Source organism: Mustela erminea, chromosome 17, assembly GCF_009829155.1.
Source record: "Mustela erminea isolate mMusErm1 chromosome 17, mMusErm1.Pri, whole genome shotgun sequence".
NCBI classification, from domain to species: domain Eukaryota; kingdom Metazoa; phylum Chordata; class Mammalia; order Carnivora; family Mustelidae; genus Mustela; species Mustela erminea.
The window spans coordinates 12,497,415-12,519,622 of NC_045630.1; the positions used below are offsets into that span (position 1 = coordinate 12,497,415).

The following is a 22,208-nucleotide window of genomic DNA, read 5'->3' on the forward strand; positions in this document are numbered from 1 at the left end:
AATACTTTGTACCAATTATACCTCAATAAAAATTAAAATAAGTAAAAATAAAACGCCCAATCCAGTCTCTCACATACAAAAAGCAATTTCAGTCTACCCATAAAAAAAAAGCCCACAATTCTTATTCAAATGATACCCTGTTCTTTATCGATGTAATCTATATTTTATTCTACAAAATAAATTTGGTTTCCAGTTAATATTCTTCTCTGATTTAAATTAACTTTAAAAATGGAACCCTCACATTAAGGGAAAATGTGCATACTGATCTCTGTTTTTCAGAAAACTTTTCACAGGTGCACTTTGGACACACAGTTGATAGCAAACTCAACTATTCCCATCCACCAAAAATAAAAACTATGCCAAAAATCCTTTTGGTCGGAATAACATAGATCACATTCTCTGGCACAGTATCTTGCAAATTAGTAACTATTAACTGGCAGTAAGTAGTTGATAAAGATTTGATTGGTCTATCACACAAGATGCTTCTACAATTAATGTCCTGTTTTCTTGAGAGAGCAGACTGGAAATAGTTATTCCTTATAACCATATTTCTAAGACAGCTACTAGCAAAACACCTAACTACAAAGCATCTTCTCAGTAAAGAGGTAAGGGGTCACTTAACCCAAATATGAATATTAATTCATACTGACTCCAATTAATCCCAGCTGATTTTCAACAAGGATGCCAAAACCATTCAACGTGGAAAGAACAATCTTTTCTTTTTTTTGTTGTTAATATTGGTTTTTTTATCCCCAGGGGTACAGGTCTGTGAATCGCCAGGTTTACACGTTTCACAGCACTCATCATAGCACGTACGCTCCCCAATGTCCATATCCCCACCACCCTCGTGTGTCCCCCCTCCCCCCAGCAACCCTCAGTCTGTTTTTTGAGATTGAGTCTTTTATGGTTTGAAGAACAGTCTTTTCAACAAAAAATGCTACGACAACTGGATGTCCACATGTCAAAGGATGAGGTTGGAACCTTATCTTACAGCATATAGAAAAATTAACTCAAAATGGATCAAAGACCTAAATATAAAAGCTAAACTCAAAAGAAACATAGGTGACAATCTTCATGATACTGAATTGGGCAGTAACTTCTTAGATCTGACACCAAAAGTGTCATCCAGTGAAATCAACCCATGAAAAAAAAGATAGGGGTAGTATACAGAATATAGAAAGAAACTTACAACTCAACAATAAGATGACACACAACCTCATTTTAAAAATGGGAAAAGGATCTGAATAGACATTTCTCCTAAGATTTACAAATGGCTAATGAACAAATAAAAAAGTGCTCAATATCATTAGTCATTAGAAAAATGCACATCTAAACTACTATGAGCTGCCACTTCACATCCACTAGGATGGCCAAATTAAGAGAACAACAAAAGGCTAGAAAATAGTAAGTTTTAGTGAGAGAGCAAAGATCCTGGAACTCTCCTACATTGTTGGTGGGAATGTACCATGGGACGGCTGCTAAGGAAAACAATTTGGCAGTTCCTCAAAAAGTTAACACAGAACTATAATATGACCCAGCAATTTGACTCTTAGGTCCTGGAGAATTGAAAACATATGTTCACACAAAAACTTGCACATGAATGTTCACAGCATTATTTGCAATAGCTAAGATGTGGAAACAACCCAAATGTGTATCACCAGACGAATGTATAAACACAATGTGATCTACCCACACAATGGAGTATTACTGAGCCGTACACAGGAATGAAGTACTGAAACATGAACCCTGAAAACATGCTCAGTGAAAGAAGCCAGACACAAAAGACCACATTTTATACAATTCCATTTATATGGAACATCCAGAATAGGCAAATCCGAAGAGACAGAACATAGATTCATGGTTGCCAAGGTCAGTTGAAGGGTGGAGAAAATGGGGAGTGACTGCTAATGGGTTTGGGTTTCTCCCGAGGGTGATGAAATATCCTGGAATTAGTCAGTGATGATGGTTGTATGATTTTGTGACTACACTAAAAACCACTAGATTTTACATTTTAATACAGTGAATTTTGTGGTATGTGAATTATACTTAACACCAAATCTATACTGATCATAGTCTTCTGATGATTCAGAAACATCTTGGTGTATTTAAATTTACAGATGTTTTTCCCCTTAAAGTGTCAAATAATGCAAGCTTCAAATTAATAGCATATGCAAAAATATCTTATGTACATGATTCATAATGTTTCTTAAAGTTTAATGAGTAGAAAAAAACATCTGGGAAAGGTGTTATACTAATAAACTTCATCAGAGCTATTAAACCATAAGAAAAAGTATAACCTTACAATTAAAATTTATGCATGCTTTTTACAATAGTAGTTTTTACTATAATTTAAAGATATAGAAATCAATTAGGCTTGCTTTGTTTTTTATATTTTAAAACATGAAAAGCAAAGAGTAGTAACTAATTTTAATAATGTAGACTTTATGGGGCGGTTGAGTGGCTCGATCAATTGAGCGGCCGACTCTTGGTTTCCGCTCATGTCATCATATCACGGGTGGTGAGATCAAGCCAAGCATGGGGCTCCGTGCTCAGCAGGGAGTCTGCTTGAAGAGTCTCTCCCCCACTTGCTCTCTCTAAAATAAATAAATCTTTAAAAAAATCTAGATTTTATATGATTATATTCAGAAGAAGAAATGAAGCTTCTACTAATTAAGGAGTGTACAATAGTAGCAAATACTTCACCAAGTTAGTAATATAGTACATGAAATTTGAAAAACCTTGTGACCATGTTCTACTAATGGCACTTCATTTTTCAGTTTCCATCACACGCCTTTGCTACACGAAACCCACAGCTGAGATCCCTAACAAACTTTCAGTTTTTAATGGTAAAGCTTATGAGCTTATAGGCACTGGTAAGGCATATAAGTGCAAAATTATCATATGTCTAACAGAAACAGACTAGTAACTGTCATTTGAGTTTTTTTAAATAAATATTACCTATGCCTCTGGGGTCTAGGTAAGTAATGCACATGAGCAAAGCAGGCCCAGAGTGAAGACAAGGAAGCAGTGGGATATCTTGGATGCACTAGAGATCACAGGATCCATCCGAAGGAAGTGGCCGTTACTTAGCTCGGGCAAACTTCTGCCAGACAAGAATGAGGACCCAGCACAGCCACAATTTCTCAAGGAGGTTTTGGTTTTATTTTTTATGTTCTGTGAAATCTCCCTAATTTTGAAATGTTGGCAACTAATGAGAAAAAGCTGAAATAGTGCAAAGGCCAAATCAAGCTGGTCAGCTGCTGAATACAGCCACTAGTTTGCAAGCTCTGCAAGGAAACTCTTGAAACTAGTTTATAACAAATAAACTACAAATATAGTATAATATATTTAGTATGTAATATATTATACGTATGTCGAATATATTTAATATGTGTAATATACTATACATGTATTTATCAAAGTTTGGGGGGGCACTGGTCACCCTTAAAGTTCTCAAGGTGATCCACAGACCAGATCTAGTATTAAGATTACATTTCAGGGGCACCTGGGTGATTCAGTGGGTTAAAGCCTCTGTTTTCAGTTCGGGTCATGGTCCCAGGGTACTGGGATCGAGTTCCGCATTGGGCTCTCTGCTCAATGGGCTCTCTCCCCTCTCTCTCTCTGCCTGCCTCTCTGCCTACTTGTGATCTCTGTCAAATAAATAAATAAAATCTTAAAAAAAAAAAAAAAAAGGATTACATTTCATATACTCCTTACTGAAGTACCAAAGGTCACTCACTTCTGTTCACTTTGGTGACACTTTTTTCCTGTAGCCAAGTGGAAATAGAGGGGATGCCTTAACTATACTCTGCTGACAAGTAGTCCAAGAATCAAAACAGTTTGGGAAACACTATGAGGAAAAAAATTGATAAGGTTATTTCTTGCTTTTGGACAGACCTTAAAGAAAATTAATTAGGGGAGTGCCTAGTGGGTTCGGTCAGAGAGGCATGGGACTCTTGATCTTGGGGTTGTGAATTTGAGCTCCATGGTGGGTATTGAGATTACTAAAAAAAGAAAAAGAAAAAAAAGAAAATGAATGAGGTGGTAAAACTGGTCTCCAGTTTATAATAATCAACTAGTAGTATGGTAGAATAGTGACAGAACTATCTGAATTATAAACACATAGTTGAAGAAAAATCCTGTGTTGTTGTGTTGTACTTTCTGATATGAACATGGTGGAGTTAAGAGATATCAATCTTCCTAAAAAATACACATAATAACAAGGAGAAAGGGGAAAAAAAAACTTTACAAAACTCCCTTTTTTTTTTTTTTTTTTTTAGCAAACCTAGGAGAAAAAAATATAAAAACTCCAAAATACATAAAATCAGGGCTAAGATCAAATAAGGCCGCTACCAGAAACAATCTACGATGGGAATGAAGAGCCGAGACAGAATGCGGCATGTGATGAGGATTACCCAGGAGTGGCAGATTTCCAAAAACAACAGTAAAAATGCACTTCTTTAAGGAGAGAGGTTTACACTGGCATGGGTCTCTCCAGTCACAGCTACAAAAGAAGGAGTAGGTAGCAAACAGCCACCGAGGCTCAGTCTGGTTTAGAGAAGCAGAGGACCTGTAGCAACACAGAGAAGCACACCCAGGTGCCATATGTAAAAAGATTTCCTCTGAGACAGAAATCTGGAATCTACCCTGGCCCTCCTACAAAGAGCTGACTGAGAAAAATCCAAATCATTAAAGTACAAGGAATAAAAAGGTAACTGGCACAGCCAGCATTCACTTACCATAAGAAAAATGGCAAAAATGAGCAGCACAATGTACTAACTGTAGAAGAATGTTCATTAGAAAAATATTATAATGTATAAGATAAAAACTATAAATATTCTTGAATGAATGTAAGAAAATCAGTAAAGTTACTACCACTGTGAAGACAACCACACGCATAAATATAAGAACTCAAGGAAGAAATGTCTAGACAAGAGGAACAGTGAAAGCACGAACTGGAAAACTCAAGAAAGAAACAGAAGAATACACAAACCCACCACAGAAATGAAGAAGAAACTGAAATGAGAACAAAGAAAAGAGATATTGCATAAGACACCATAAAAGATATTAAAGACAAATATACACATGAAAAAGTTTTAAAATGATTGAAGAGAAAACGACAGATTTAAAAAAGATACACAAAGGGAGATCCAACAAACATAAAATCAGGGTCGCCAAAAGAGAAAACCAAAACAAGCAAATGACATAAATATTCAAAGATATAATTAAAGAAAACTTCCCTGAAATAAAAACAGATTTAAAGTACATAATAAAAGGCACACATGTGCCAGCTTATCCTATACCAGCATATCCTAGTAAAATTACTAAATATTAGAGAGAAAGAATCCTTTGGGCAGATAGGCAAAAAAGATCCAATCATTAATATGGGGAAAAAATCCAAGATGGGTTCAGACATCTTCATAGCAACACTTAAGGTCAGAAGACATTTGTATACACCTATATTAGTTAAGGCAAAGGTGAGCCAAGGATTTCTTTTTTTAAGTTTTTATTTATTTTGACATAGAAAGACACAGCAAGAGAGGGAACAGAAGCAGGGGGAGTGGGAGAGGGAGAAACAGGCTTCCCACCAAGCAGGGAACCCAATGGGGGCCTCGATCCCAGGACTCTGGGATCATGAGTCGAGCCGAAGGTAGGCGCTTAATGACTGAGCCACCCAAGTGCCCCTGAGCCAAGGATTTTATTGCTTGCTAAGCTGTCCTTCAAATGTAAGGTAAAAAAGAAAGTAAGTTCTAAACATGTTTGTAAGAATAATATTCTCATATCATTGCCATGATTCTTTATGGAGAAATTACTAGAGAATGAACTTCAGCCAACCAAAGAATGACTGGGAAAAACTGCAAAAGTGCTTGGGTGAGCATTATACATATACTTAACTGAAGAATAAGGACTAAAACAGAAGGAGGTAGGGTGATAAACAGAACATAAATATTATAGGCCTTGACAATGCATAAATGCAAATAACAAAAAAATTGGGAGAAAACAAACAGGAAGTGTCATAAGCTTACTGATTACCTGGACATGATAGCAAGGAGTCAGTGGATAGTCTTAAAGCTCACAAATCAAGTACTAAAGTACAAGCATACATAATATTACAAATGCAAATACTATCATGAATAAATACTATTGCTATTGACTAAGATCTGGTGATGGAGAAGAAAAAGGGGAAGAGAGAAGATTTAAACAGAGTATTACCTTTGTTCCTTGAAAAGAACCAAGAGTTACTATCAGAGAACCAAGAACACATTTAAAGCAACAAGACTAAAATACAAACCTACCTAAATATCACAACAAAACTGCAAAGAAAAGCAGACAACACAGTGAAAGAACTAAAATGTGTGTGTATGTATATATATAGGGAGAGAGAGAGCAGAAAACATAAAATAAAATGCCAGAGCCCAGATAAAGCAAATCTGACATATGAATAAATGTAAATAGATTCAACTCATATGAAAACAAAGAGATTTACAAATTTACTCATAAAGCACCTGGGTGGCCCAGTTGGTTAAGCATCGGTCTTTGGCTTGGCTCATGATTCCAGGAATCAAGTCCCACATTAGACTCCCTGCTCAGCAGGGAGTCTGCTTCTCCTTCTCCCTCTGCCCCTCCTCCCGGCTGTGCCTTCTCTCTCTCTCTCTCTCTCAAATAAATAAATAATGAAAATTAAAATTAAACAGATGTTTTTAAAAAAAACAAATTTACTCATAAAGCAAAACCTAACTCCATGTTGATTACTAGACATACATCTAAATCAAAGTAATTTTAAAAGTTTAAAAACAAAAGGACGGGCAAAGAAATATCAGGTGAACATAAAAAGAAAGTAGGAAGTGTTTTCCCCAGCTCTTTCGGACTCCAGAGTCTGTGGTGGTAACCACTACAAACACTGCAAATACTGCTTCAGGTCTTCCGTAACAGTGCATACGGGTATGTGTGCGTGAATGAGTATCCTCTGTACTAAAAAAACTGATCTAAATTAACTACTCAATTATATATGATCTTTGAAATAAGACCAGATATCAAATTTAGAGTACTACCAGATTGCTGAGTTTAAAGCATTAAATAATATTTACATATAATGGTGTTTTTCCATATAAAAATCAAAACGCTGTCCTGAACACTCCTTTCCTGGATTCACGTCCATGATGCCACAGACACAACATCATGAGGTAAGTCCTCACTTGGATGGCAATCTAGTATAAGCACTCAAGAATGAAAACCCCAGTTGAAATGTTGTCCTCTGTAAGGGTAGAGATTCAAGGAAGTGGTATTTTGTCAATTTCGTCAAAAAGTACACTACCAATAGAAGCAAAGCTTTTTCTTAACCTCCTGCAGAAATCCCTAGCTATGACATTGTTTTCAGGTGTTGTAGTTTTGGAAAGAGATTTCATGTCTCCGAAACAAAAGGGCAATATGGGTAGGGAAGATGAAGAGACTCTAGGAATATTCTATAAAGGTCAATAATGACTCTGCCTATGGCAACATCAACCCAGCGCTCAAGAAGTTAACCGTGACGCTGGGTGTTTGAATTTCAAAACCAAAAGGAATTTCAACAAAAGGAAGGTATTGTTATTACACCAACCTGGTGAGCCTGTTGTGAGCATTTAGTGCCTGAAATCTTCAGGACTCTGCCTGGCTTATACTTAGCTCATATTACTATCATGAAGATCCAGAGTTTAAACTGACATATTATGCAAAAGTCTTTTAAATCTATTATAATTACCGATTATCCAGTTAGCCCAACAGAGAAGTATCTCCCTAATGGGGAAAAAAAAGGCATTTAAAGTCATTCAGTCCCTAAATTCCCTATTCCCTGTCGGCTACCACCTACCACTGATGTGAGATCAGGAGCCCTTCCTCTTTAATCCCATGGTACATGTCTATGCGAACATTCTATCAGGATGTTTGTGCTGTTGGTGTACCGACTTCCCCACCCAGGCATCTGCGAACTCCTTAGAGATTGCCTCTATCTATGTCTTGTGCACCTCAGCACCTCCACGACACCTGTTCCCACACATAACAGAAGCTCAATAAAGGAGTGTTAAATTAACAAATGTGATACTGTAGGAAATGGATATATATGCATATATTTGTATGCGTGAAAAACACCATCCAGTTCAGGGTCTGTGTTCTGCGGACGGCAGTGCCCTTGCTCTCTGATGTTTCAGGAAGGTAGGCAGCCAAGGCACCTCAGCTAGGACCAAGAAAGAAAAAAGCAATCATTCAAGAAACACGGAAGGGGCCCTCTGTGAGCTTCAGGCAACAGACTAGGCTCTAGGGTTAGAAAGACCACATTTCCATCTGTAAAGAGCTCCCAGCCTCTTGGGCAGCTAGCAGCTGAGGATCTCACCCCCCACCAGGGAGCAGAGATGTTAAAGTTAAAACCAGATTAAACCAGCAACTCCCAGTTCTATACTGCAGTGCTCTTTCCACTAGAACAAGGTCTTTCAAATGTTGAGAGGACTCACAGTAAAAAACCCATTCTGTAGCACTCCCTAGTAGATACACACACAAATGATCTTTTCATCTTCACTCTATTCTATTTCATTTTTTTTTTAAATGTTCAGCCTGATACTAAATGGCTTATGACTCAAAAGTGGAAAAATACTGCTCTAGGAGATATATTTTTAAAACTTTCTCTAGGATTTCAACATCAGATATAATTCCTAATAGTTTTTCTCATGCAATGAATTTGTACCACAACAAAAATAAATAAATAAGACGCTATCAGAGACTCAAATAACCGACAAAGACTAACAGAGTCATGACGGCTGCCACTTGGGGAATGGGAGGAAGCTAAACCTATCTCAGTCAGCTTTCCCTAAAGCCATCAATCCAAGGGAGAGAGTATTTGCTAGGCAAAAACAACCTAGTGGCATCCTCCTGACATCCCAGCTCCTTTCCAGCCAGACTATGGCCCAAAAGACTCTTATCCTATATAGAAATTCCGGAGCTTCCACTTACAATGAATTTTTTTTTAATGATTCTGTGTAAGAGACTTTAATGAAATGTGTTTGGATGAGGAACAATGAATTTATTAAGATAAGTGAATGAAGGTCAAAATAAACTATTTTAAACATATTTTACTTAAAAAAAAAAATCTCTCTCTGAAATTTGCCAGTCCTCACTTCAGTTGAGGGGAGAAAAGTATAATGATTTATCCCAGATCTGAATAAAACATGCAGAAATGGATCATTAGTTACGTTAGTATGTCTTTTGGTTCGCTCTCTGAAATATTAGGGCAAAGGCAGTACACAAATTTTCCTCAACATGAGATGTTTGTACAACACTTGCCATGAAAGGAAATGTGGCAGCAGCAATCACCATTACCTAGTAGCAAGCTAGAGATGAAAACCCTAATGTCACCAGAATTCTTTCAAAAATTGTGTTCCCCTGGAAAGTCACAAACAGGCAGCAAGACCAGAAAAGCCCTTTCTCCATGTTCTAGGTCCACAGGCAGTACTCCAGCTCTGAAAACACCAAGTATAAGAATAGTCGTTCAAGGTCTTGGGCTGACTAGCCTCACCATTCTCCATCCAAGAAGCAAGTCTGAGTTTATAGGACTCATTTTTGTGACATTTTATAAAAGACAATTTTTTTTAAAAAGCTTTAATAAGCCTTCCTGTCTTCTCAAGAGAAACGTGTTTAGAAAAATATCGTTTTTATAAAGATAGAGTCCGAAGAAAAAGGAGAAAGAAAAAGGAGAAAGGCATACTATTTGTTAGACTTGCCCAATAGAACTTTCTGTGGCAATGCAAGCGTTCTGTCTGTGCTCTCCAGCACAATAGCCACTAGCCACCCAGGACCGAGCACTTTAAAGGTGACTGGTGCGACTGAGAAAGTGTATTTTAAATTTTATTTCATTTTAATTAATTAAAATTTAAACAGCAGCATTTGGCTAAGTACCTACCATATAGGATAGCGTAGATTAGAGAATCAATGTAAGCAGCAGAGCTGGCTAACTGACTTGCCTTAGACTGAATATCACAATTTGAAAAAATGATATTCAATATCAATATTCAATTTTCAGCTTCCCAATTAACATTTAATTAATTAAGTTTTCCTCAGAAGTGGTTTTCCACAGTTTGGCTGTTGAAATGTTCAAAACATGAACATCCCAGATCTGCTGAGCACAATTCCTCTGGCAATGTTCAATTTTCCATCTGTGAAACTTAAGCAGAGGGGAAGGGAAAAAACTGAAACCCATCTTCCTCTTGATACAAAGGGAAGAAATGGAACACATAATCCAGACCAAACACTAATTTAACCTTCTAGGCTCTCTCATGGATACATCTGCTCATCAGCCCCTGCTTGTGTTGCTTCTTTAACCCAGCTGTGGCTTTCCACAAAAGTCTTTCCTACATTTGTTTGACCTCATGATTGCGTTCCCTTGTGATCAGGCCATGACCATGACCACCACCTATAGGAAAACCAATTAAAATATAAACACTAAAATATTCTCTATTTAAGTGGTCAGAATGCAGTAGCCTGAAGAGAACAGATGCTTCAGAAAGACCAAAATATGCAGATCACGCCAAGACCACTTTCCAAGCAGGTCGCAAGAGAAAACTGTGCAGTTCCATAGTCAGTGAGGGAAAGACAACGCAAGAAAATATGCTCAGAAATGCGTTGCGGCCATGCTGTGGCCAAAGAATAACTAACTTCAAGCAGCATCACTGCATTCAGTATAGTCTCAAGGTCAATGCTGAATGTTGTTCAGCTTTTCATCATGCTATAGTCTATACACAAATAAACCACACGCACGAGCACAAGCATTTCACTATTTCATTGTGTTTAAGTAGAATGAACTTCCAGAACTTTATCTAAAAATACTGTGGGTTGATTTAAAACCAGCAAAGGAGTACGTTACATGCAGAGCAAAGTCACTAGTACCACATACCGTATTTGGTGATACTTAAACTATACAGAGCAAAGCAATTCTAAGATAGCAGTGTAACTCAGGTAAGAATTCAGCATCATAGCTAAGACTTCATTTTTTTTCCTCTACCACTACCACTACCACCATAAGGTCTTTAAAAAGGACTTAGAAGCTCACCTACTCTATCCAAAGAGTATCAGGGTCTCAATGAGACCCAGAGCAATGCATACACTAGCCTGGGAGCTTTGGGTCTTGCAGAATAACAAACAGCTTTGCCAAAAGGAAAAAATGCTCCATCTAGGGCAAATAAGAGCACTCTGACCTAGCAAGAGTCTGTTAGACTCCATAAAACCTAAGCATTGTCAGTCCTTTTCTTCTGTGCATAGATAAAATCTACAGATGCAGCCTGGGCAGGAAAGAAGGAGACAGAATTTTTAAAATGGGAACTGCCACGCTGTTTGACCCTGAGGAGTAGCCTCGTACCCTCCTCACTCTTCGAAGCTATGTTCTACAGACTCCACTGACCGCAGCATCTGCGGCATGGTCTCTAAGGAAGCTATCAATTATAAAATTCTATGATAAAAGCCTCAATGTCTAAGACAAGTGCTAGAAACCTCAATGCTTTTTTTTTTTTCTCATCATCTTAATTCTTAGGGGAAAAAAGTCAAATAAATGTAATGAACAACACAGAATTTTCACAGCAGAGGCCCAAGTTCTCAAAGCATGGAAGGCTTCTAAACAGAAAATAAAAATAAACACTACTTCTCATTTAGTTCTTAAAAAGTCCACTTCAGAAGAGCATTACTCCTGTTCCCCAAAATGCAATTTAAAGGCAGAAATATAAATCTACTTAAAGACACTCAGAATATAAATTAACATAGATAAAACTTAATTCTCATATTTAAGTCTCATACAGATTTATGAGATTAAAATATAGATTCCAGTAAACAAAAGAAACATATGTAAGAGAAAAGAAAGCCATGTTTTGCTTGACTTAAGGTGTTAACACAGTACAATATGACATTAAATGAAAAAACTTACTAAACTATCTCAGTACAAATATGGCTCAGTCCTTCTTCTAAATTCCTACTATATTTATGGGCTAAATACGTTATTTCATTTTACAAGCCCTCAAGTCCTATATAACCCATTCCTATTTCTCTAGGTGAGTTTTGGCAAACGGGTTTTGATAAATGTCAAGCACATTAAAAACATATTATTTAACAGATTTATCAGTATATAACTATGAAATTACGCATCTGAAAATATCATCCTTCCTAAATTGGGATTCTGAAAAAAACCTCAACAGAATTGTTTTCCATTTTTTTTTTTACAAGCCAAAGCAGCAAAGCATCTTTCAACCCAAAGTGTAATATATATTTAATCATGGCTCCTGACTTAAGCATAACATTACAAATTGTTTCATACGCGTTAAACAAAAGTGTTCACGCTCTTACCTGTATATCCAGCATACCATCCCCAAGAAGCCACCATTCCTAAAAGCCATTTATACATGATTCCTTCAATATACCAGAACCGCTTACTGTCCAGCAGTCGAAGGGGCTGAAGTATAATTACATAGCAGATGTAGGATGAAATAGCAACCAGGTTGTTGGCGACCATGAAGGCAAACCTCATCAGGGCTTTCACCAAGATCCAGCCCAGCCACGGAGCTTCTTCCAAAGTCACAGCCATGCTCACATTGGCGTCCGTCCTGTCTTTCTGAGGTGAAAGAAACATTCATTTAAAAAGGAAAATGGATTATACACATCCACATAGTCACCAACACAGAAATCCGCCTCCAGCACAAAACCACCAGGAAAACCGAGGATCTAAGCCTTCCCGGTGTAGTACCTCGGTGATCTCTCCGGGAAATTCCAGAGGGGGACAGAGAGCGAGGGAGGAGGAGCCGCACAAGGTCAAGGGAGCTGTTCGCAGAGGCACAGGGTATGTCATAATATATTTAGCAAATGATAATACTATTCCCACTAACTAATCAGCGGCCGTGCCCGCACCGCGCCTCACCGCAGTCTGCTGTGGGCACTTTCAGGAAGACAAACAGACCCACTTGCTTCAGACAGCCTCAGCCTCCCCAAACTGACGACACGAGTGACAGAAGGCTGTTGCAGGGACCCGAAACCCTTTCCCAGCTATGAGAACCTGGGTACCCGCACCACCCCCATTCCCGGACATCGGTCGTGCCTTAGAAAGCTCTCTCGCATTAGCAGAGAGTTGTGCCAACAGTGTTCGTTTGCGGCAGAGGGGGTTTTGCCCACCCACTCCCTTTTTTTAGGGGAAAAAGGGAGAGGGGCCTAGAAGAGAGGGCAGAGAGGCGAGAGGAAGAAAGTAGGGGCTCACCCGGCGAAAGGAGGAAGGACGGGAGTAGGGGGAGGGGAGCAAAGGCCAGAGGAGGTGAAGGCACCGGGGCCACGGATGAGGAGAATGAAGTCCCCGAGCAGAGGGCAGACGAGCGAGGGGTGATGGAAGAGGCGCGGAGGAAGAGGCGACGGCAGTGCTCGAGGGGGGGGGCGGGGGGGCCGAGGGGCGCCCGCAGCGGTTTCCGCCGCCCCGGGAAGGGGTCGCGGCGGCGGGGGCGGCCCGCGCGTCGGGCTCACCTCGGCGGGTGCGGACGGCGGGCTGTGGAGCGCGGGGGCGAGCGGGGCCGGGGGCTGGCGGCCCGGGGCGCGGTGCTGCGCGGCGGCGGCGGCGGCGGCGGCGGCGGGTGTCCCCGGCCGAGGGGTCGCGGTCATGGACGCGGCGGCGGCCGAGGCGCGGCGCGAGCGGGCGCGCGGGCGCCCTACTCCCCTCGCGGCTGCCTGCGGACAGAGGGACGGCGGGGACTCAGAGGCCGGACCTGTCACCGGGGCGGGTCCGGGGAGGCGGGCGGATGCCCCACGCCCCCGCCTCCTCCTCGGGGCCTACCGCGCCCTCGTCCCTCATGCCGCCGCCGCCGCCGCCTCCTCCTCCCCGGGCCGCACGGCGACGACACCCCTTCCCCGCCCCCTCCGCACCTCTCCGGGCCCGGCGCCGCCGCCGCAGCCCCGGGGCCTGCGCCCGCCGAGCCGGAGGTTACCTCGGGCTGGCCGGGCCCCGGCCCGGGCTGCGGGAGCCAGAGGAGCCGGAAGAATGCATGGCCGGCGGCGGGGCCGGCGGAAGGAGGCGGCGGCGGGGCCCGACTCCGCTCCGGCTGCGGCGCGGCCCGCGCCCGGTCCCCGGCGGCGCCGAGACTCGTCCCCCCGGGCCCGGCCGGGTTCGCTGGGGTGGCGCGGAGGGGCAGCGGGAGGAAGCGGCGGGAGCCGACACTGCGGCGGAGCTGCCCCCAGAGCGCCCTCTAATGAAGGCGCCGCCGCCGCCGCCCGCGTCCCGGATCCCTCTCGTCCGCGGGTCAGGCCCTTGGGGTCGCCTGGTCCCTAGGCCGGCGGGACCTCGCCGAACCCAGTTCCCAGGAAGAGGGCGGCTCAGAAAGGCCCGGCAATGAGCGGCGAGCCTTACAGCGCACGAGGAGCGCCGCGGTCCAAACCGAGAGCCCCCTTCAGCCAACACAGCCGGTTCTCATTGTTAGGGCTCTGCCTCCTCTGACAAACCGATCGGTGCCCAGACTGGGAAGCCGGCTCCTTGAAGGCTGGGTGTCCTCTTCTCTTTCCTAACGAAGCCCAGTTGCTCTCACGGCATCTCTTCTGAACCTCCCCAGAGGATTAAGGTCTAGAGTTTAAAATCAATTCATTTTCAGTGCCAGAATTCTTCTTTCTGGAGAGCACCCAGAACATGAATGAAAATTCCAATTCCCCATCTATGTCCCCATCCCCATCCCCCTAAAGATTAAAAAAAAAAAAAAAAAAGGACTCCAGTGGGAATGGGTGGTGTACACAGAGACACTGACACTTAGTTAATTGAGCAGGGAAAAGCACTGAGGCAGCGCCTGCCATTAAGTGCCGTTAAGTAACAAAAATGGTGGCCATAGGTATCCCTGGACGGACCTGGTCACTCCCGGACACTGGAGCTGCATTCTGTTTCAAACGCTGACACCCCCCCCATAAGGATAACAGACAAATAACTCAATGACCTGCTCACCTGAACGTTCTCAAATGGCCTACCTACATTTCAGTTTTTTAAAAACCGCATAAAATCTTATATCCCTTCATCAAATTTGTAAATGGGGTCAGGGGCCGTTTTTACATGTCCCTAGTGAACTCACATGTTTAATAAATCAGAATGGCACCTATTCTGTCTATTTTGAAGATATTTGTTACTGTATTTGCTTTGGACTCTCAACTATTTAACTCTCTCTCTCTCTCTTTAATTAGCTTGTTGGTCTGCAGGTGAAAGAGAGAGAATTCACTTTTATGCCATATGAAAGAATGCTTTCTATTCCCATTTGTCCTGGCAATGAGGAGATGCATGAAAGCACAGAGCCTGGCTGAACCAATTGATTAGATTCCTTTCCATTTATTATTAATTTGTTTTTATTTATAGATGTTATTTATCTCCTTCACTAATACTATATTTTAACCGCGTGGGGCATAAAAAGGTGCAGGCCCTATCAGAGAACTTCCCATATAATTTAACTAACGTGTACCAAAAGAAAAGTTAGATATGCTCTTTCCAGTTTTCTGTATTTTCTTTGAGAATTTAGGTACCAAGGTAATAGCGTCCGTAAATAAATCTCATGAGAGAAATAATATAGGTATGGTAGGTTGTTGTTTAAAAGATGCCATCATATTCTTTTTTTAAATTTAAGTATAGTTAACATAAAGTGTTATATTAATTATAGGTGCGCAATATAATGATTCATCAATTCTGTATATTCTTAGTCCCTTTCACTTATTTCACCCATCCTCCTACCCACCTCCTATCAGGAACCCCCCAGTTTGTTCTCGATAGTTAAGAAGCTCTTCCTTGGTTTATATATTTTTTTCTTTGTTCCTTTGCTTTGTTTCTTAAATTCCACGTATAAGTGAAATTGTATGGTGTTTATCTTTCTCTGGAGGATTTATTTCACTTAGCACTATTCCCTCTAGATCCATCCATGTTGTTGAAAATGGTAAGATTTCATTCTTTTTATGGCTGAGTAATATTCCTCTGTGTGGTGTGTGTGTGTGTGTGTGTGTGTGTGTGTGTGTGTATGTTCACGCGCGTGCCCCACATCTTCTTTATCCATTCATCTGTGGATGGACACTTGGGTTGCTTCCATATCTGGGCTATTATGAACAATGCTGTAATAAACATGGGGTGGGTATATCTTTTTGAATTAGCTTCTTTGTTTTCTTTGGGTAAATACCTAGTAGTGGAATTGCTGAATCATATGGTAGTTCCATTTTTAGTTTTTTGAGGAACTGTTTTCCACAGAGGCTGCACCAGCTTGCATTCCTCTCAACAATGAACGAGAGTCCCTTTTTCTCCACATCCTCGCCAACACTTGTTATACCTTATGTTTTGATGTTAGCCATTCTGACAGGTGCAAGGTGTTAGCTCATTGTTGTTTTGATTTGCATTTCCCTGATGATTCGTGATGTTGAGCATCTTTTCAGTGTCCCTGGAAGTCTGGATGTCTTCTTTGGAAAAATGTCTATTTATGTCCCCTGCTCATTTTTTAATTGGATTGTTTGTTTTCTTGGTGTTGAGTTGTATAGGTTCTTCTTTATATAACATATTTTTAAGTGAGTAAGACGGGTATGGCACATGGATTCTATTTGTTCTGTCCCCTTCAGGATTCCCCCAAATGCTGGTAAACACTGGCTGACACATAGAAAGACTGTACAGTGGGGTTTGTACCTAGCTCCTGGACCAGTGTGCCGCTGCCACAGCACCAGACCGACCAGCGCTCTCCTGAGCTGTATTTAGTACTAACCAGCCAGGCCCAGAGAAGGGCCAGAGGTTGAACAGCACCTTCCACAGTGGGTCTCAAATGTTAGCGTACAAAACACCACTCGGGATGTCTACTGAAAAGATAGATTGTCTCCTACCAGAACGTTTTAGTACTCCCAGAGGAGCTGGGGAGCCTGCTTTTTAAAAAATATCATCTGTAATTCTGATATGGGTAGTATATAGAACTTGCTTTAAGAAAACCTGACATAGAGGTATCCTAAGATAATCACATTTTTTCCCTAGACCTTTCCTAATTTTAAATTATTTGATCATATCTGTTATCATCTATGTTAGTCAGCTTTGGCTGCTGTAACCATGTACCACAGACTGAGTGGCTTAAACAACAGAAATTTATTTTCTCGCAGTTCTGGAGGCTGGACAGTTATGATCAAGGTGTCGGCAGGGTCGCCCTCTCTCTGGAGCTTCTAAGGAAGTTCCTTCCCAACAGGATTGTTTTCTCCTGAGGCCTCTTTCCCTAGCTTGTAGATGGCTGCCCACTCCCTATGTCTTAACATGGTTGATGGTGTGTGTGCAAGTGTCTAACGTCTGTCTCTTCCTGTGTATCTTCATCTCTACTTATAAGGACACTAATCACATTGGGTGAGGGCCCACCCTCAGGACTCCTATTTTAACTTAATCACCTCCTCAGAGACCCTGTCTCCAAATGCAGTCTCATTCTGAGGTACTGAGGGTTGGGGCTTCAATATATGAGCTTTAGGGAGACACAGTTCAGCCATAGCATCATCCTTTACTGCTTACACTGCTTTACACTATTTAAGTACCTCCTTGTGGAAGGGATATGGAAGCCCCAATTTTGATTATTTCACCTGTTCTCCTCTTGACTGGCTCCTATCTCATTAGACTTTTCTTGAAGTTAAGCAAACAAAGCAAGATACCATAGTCCAAGTGTAGATATGACCTGGTCTTTTGTTTTGTTTTGATTGGTTGCCCAGGGCCAATGAAGGAGCTTATCTTTTTAACTTTCTTGATGACTGCGGCACATTCAGTTTCAAGACAATTCAGTACTGGGGAGCCTGGGAGGTTCAGTCAGGTGAGCATTCAACTCTCGGGTCGTGATCTCCAGTTGTGGGATTGAGCCCTTTGACGGGCTCCACACTCAGCAGGGTAGCTGCTGAAGAGTCTCTCTCTCTGCCTCTCCCTCTGCCCATGCTCTTTCTCTCCCTCTCAATTAATAAATAAATAAATCTTTAAAAAAAAAAAAAGACAACTCAGTACCTACAATGGGTAAGACTCTGCATTTAAGCTGACTTCAAGGAGCAATTTCAATGATGCTTAATTTGTAGTATCTCATCTTAGATATACAATGTGTATCTATATAATGTTTTGGCCCTACCATCTTTCAACCCACTTAGGTACCCTCCTGAGATTTTTGTTGTTGTTGGAGCTCATTTCCAAAACAGTCCAGGCAGACTCATGTATAAATGATTTCAATGACACTAACAAGCTTGAGAAGGCCAGGTCTTTCAAAGAGAACTGAAGAAATCAAGGACCGTCTTTAATAGGTTCCTGCTACCTTAGAGCTCTGTTTATCAAAACGCAAACATTAATCAAGTCAAGCATTTGACAGCCTTCATGTGCACCCCAATGCTGGGGGGAAAGGGAAAACAGACTCCACCCTACAGCCACAGGCGTGTTGGAGTTTCAGTTTCAAAAGCCCATATGTGAACCACAAGAAGATGGTCCTTTGAAAAAGAAAGATGACTTCTCACATTTCCAGGAGTTTCCAGACATTTTAAAACATTCTAACCACAATACCTTAGAAGGTTTGATTCCACCCATCTGGTGGAATACACATTAACTAATCAGATTATAACCAGGATGGGGCTCCCTTGGGCAGAAGAATCCCCTGGGCCCTCTCTTTTTCCTCGTGGCAATTACAAAAACATTTCACCTACCTGGGCCGATCTCTGTGCTAGAGCTTCAGAGATCTAGTTCCTGTCTAGGGGAAAACCCCCTCAGCAGGGCTGTAAGTGTGCAGTGAGCTGGCCCAACTACCCCCCCATCACTAAAAATAGTTGCAAACCAGAAATTAGCACCCAAAAGTCAAATTCTGACTGCTAGTCGGCTTTAACTTCAAACAAAAAGGGAAATATATATATTATAAATATATATGTATATAAATAAATATATAATAAATATGTAAAATATATAAGGGAAATGTGTATATTATAAATGTATGTAAATATATAAAAAGTATATAATACATAATAAATATATATTATATAGTAAATATGTAAACATATGAACATATATTTAACAAAATTTTTTTATTTTATATTAGTGTCAGTAATCATTTTATATAAAATGTATGAAGGTTTATAGCCTCAATACTTTTTAGAAAAGTTGGGTCAAATCATCGAGACTTGACTGTAGCTTCATTTAAGCCATTTCAGCTACATTTTATTAACAAGGTTGGCCCTAAACAATACCGTGAAGTAAATAATTCTCTCTTCTCTCCACCCCTCTCCTTTTCAACTGATTTCCCTTTTCCCCCCTTAATACTAAAATGATCCCTAGTTTCCAAAGGGCACTAAAGACCTGACCTAAGACCCACACTCTCCCACTAGATTCTCTAAGCTAGAACCTTCTTTCTTAACTGTCCAGCATTGCATTTCCTTGAGTTAGCCCTGTCTTTCCTACCTAGTGCAGTAAACTAATCCATGCCAAGCTCTTGCTTCCTACAGGATGAACACTTTATAAGGGACCTCCTCTTCCTACAAGATGAACACTTTATAAAGGATCTCCTAAAATCCCGAGTCTAACATCCCTGCAATGGTGATTATCAGGCACTGTAGTAGATGAGTATTCTTGTAAGATATGTGGAGAAGGCTACTTCAGCAAGTTCCTCCCCTGACAAAACCTATGAAGTCATGTGGTACATCTATGAATAAGACAAGTACAGGGGCGCCTGGGTGACTCAGTCTGTTGGGAGTCTTAGTCTAGACTTTGGCTCAGGCATGATCTCAGGGTCTTGAGATCAACCCCCGCCTTGGGCTCTGCTCAGCCGGGAGTCTGCTTGAGATTCTCTCTCTCCTGCCCCCTCTGCTCCTCGCCCGACCTGTGCACTCGAACTCATGCTCTCTCTCTCTCTAAAATAATCTTTTTTAAAAAGAGAGACAAATTCAGATTTAAAATTGCATTTTCCTAACAGAACCAAAATAATGACCTTATTGCTGATTATGTTAAAATGGTAATGACGGCTGACCTGTATTGATGACTTTCAACATTCTGGGCCCTGTTCTCAATGGTTTGCCTGCGTTAACTCATTCAGTCTTCACAAAGACATTATGAGGACCGTATCGTTAGGCATATCTCACAGATGGAGAGATTAGACAATCTGCCCTAGGTGGCCCAGCCAGCAAGTGGCAGAGCTGAGACCAGAAAGGCTCCAGAGTCCATGCTCCTGTCCACACACTACAGTGTCTCTTTAGGAGAGACCGGTGGAAAAGCTCTTCTCCACCGAGAGAAGTTTCAGAAGATGCTACTCTTTTCTGGTCTCACCTCTTACCCCTCCCTCCTCACCCCTCCCCTGATTCGTGCCCTCGCGCTCAATTCTGCTCCTCACACTAAGGGAGTCACCGTCTTCAAAGGACGCTCGGTGTAACCTCACACATTCAAGTTCATGCGTTCTTTGTTCCGGCTTTTCCCTTCTCTGTGTCTATTTGATTATATTCATCCCTTGGGCTCCAGCTAAGATATCAAAGACTCTCCCACTGCTCCAGAATTCATTACCTCTTCCTCATACATATGCTTTCACCTGCGTGCTCGCTGCCTTGCAATGAACCTGGCTGTTTTATATTTCAGGTTCTCTGCTGAGATTAGGAGTTCCACATCAGCTGTCTTTCTCATTATCATTTCCCTGGTGTCTAGCTTACTGCCTTCTAGATGGTAGGAAACGAATTTTTTTTTAAGATTTTATTTTCAAGTCATTTCTACACCTAAGGTGAGGCTCAAACCCACAACCCTTAGATCAAGAGTCACACGCTCCATGGACTGAGCCAGCCAGGCATCCAGGAAATGAATTTTTTAATTCAATATTTGTCTAATTTATTCAGATTAAATCATTTTTTTTAACTTGACATGCAGGATACCTTGAATGGTGACATCATCACTATCACCCAAACCAAGGCAGAAGAAATAATATTGCTCATACTTCATTTTAAAAGTATTTCAATCTTTGCAGCATGATTGTTTCAATAATATTCCATGACTAGAAGTACCTCAACTGAATCACTAATGATACAAAAGAATAATAACTTCTTTTATGCTTAAAATAGCATCCTCTCTCTTTTCGCAAACCATCACCTATTTCCATGCTCCCTAGACAATGTGATCGTCATGTTTTTCTGAAAGTGCCATATTTAACATTGCATTTTCCTGTTCCGGCTTTGACATGGTTTCCCCACGTGGGAATAAATCTACTCTGAATGTCTCCATCTTGTTAACTTCGGGGCCTGCACTACCCAATTCCTCACTCATTCTAGACTTTATCAGCCAATGGGTTGTGTACACCGTGGGTTTTAGTGAGGTTCACAAGGCAAAGCCCGGTGCTGCTAAGGGCTGCCTCCCTCTACCCTACTCTATTTTGACCGTTTTCAATGAGTGCCATAAAGTCAAAGGTTGGGAAACATTGTCAAACTCTACTTCAGTTCTCATTTACTTCCCAACCAGCCTCCTCTGCTTTTAAATGGGCGTGTTCCATAGCTTCACTTTGGCCGTGATACCTCACACCGGGAATGTCATCCTTCTTTCTTTCAGGCCATCTCTTAACCCACAGGAAGCCTGTCTTCTTGTCCAGGATTCCAGAACCCCTTCTCTGAATAACTACTGCGTTTAGACAGAGCACCTCACAGTTCTGACTGAATTCTTTGCTTTTGCACATCCCTTCTGAATGCTCGTTGCTGTGTAAAGGCACCATTAAGTGCCCAGTTAGGAACCTGCAGTTCAAGGAGATCTCAGCCTATCAGAGTCGAGAAGTTCTGGGCGCATAGTTTGATGGGGCTCTAACTCAGACTGCAGACAGATTCCAGCTGCTCCGTCTCACCTCTTTATCTGCTGTTCACTCGGTAGCTACATCCTTTCCATCATTCTCTTCTTCCACACTCTAACCTCCTGTTTAAAACAAGATCCACTTTCCTCAGCCTCTTTAGATCCTCCAAGAAGTTGAATCTTCTCAGGGTCTGGGTTCCCATTAGTTCCCACATAAGACTTCTTCCTTCACAGTTACCTGAATTCCAGCTGGGCAATTTCCTGGGACTCTGTCCACAGACTTTCCCAGCACTGCTTCTTTCTGGAAACAGTATCCTGACTAGCTGCTCTGAATTACCTTCTCCCTCTCTCTCCCCTCACCTCCATCCTCAGGACACCCCACCGAATCTCATCTCTAGAGTCCCTTCACAGCTTCGAGACCTACTATTGACAATAAACT

General features: G+C 41.5%; 1 protein-coding gene across 5 annotated transcripts in view; it reads right to left on the reverse strand.

Moving 5' to 3' along the window:
• Positions 1-22,208, reverse strand: part of LPGAT1 (lysophosphatidylglycerol acyltransferase 1) — a 120,932-nt gene that overhangs the window by 67,676 nt on the left and 31,048 nt on the right. The window contains exons 1-2 of one of the 5 annotated variants that reach the window (XM_032319144.1): positions 13,510-13,579; positions 12,352-12,616 (exon numbers count right to left, since the gene is read on the reverse strand). In XM_032319144.1, coding sequence (XP_032175035.1) covers positions 12,352-12,589 — 238 coding nt within the window. In that variant the 5' untranslated portion in view covers positions 12,590-12,616; positions 13,510-13,579. Of the gene's footprint in view, positions 1-12,351; positions 12,635-13,252; positions 13,376-13,509; positions 13,580-22,208 lie in introns of those variants that run through there. The other 4 variants (XM_032319147.1, XM_032319149.1, XM_032319146.1 and 1 more) reach the window with 4 other exon arrangements.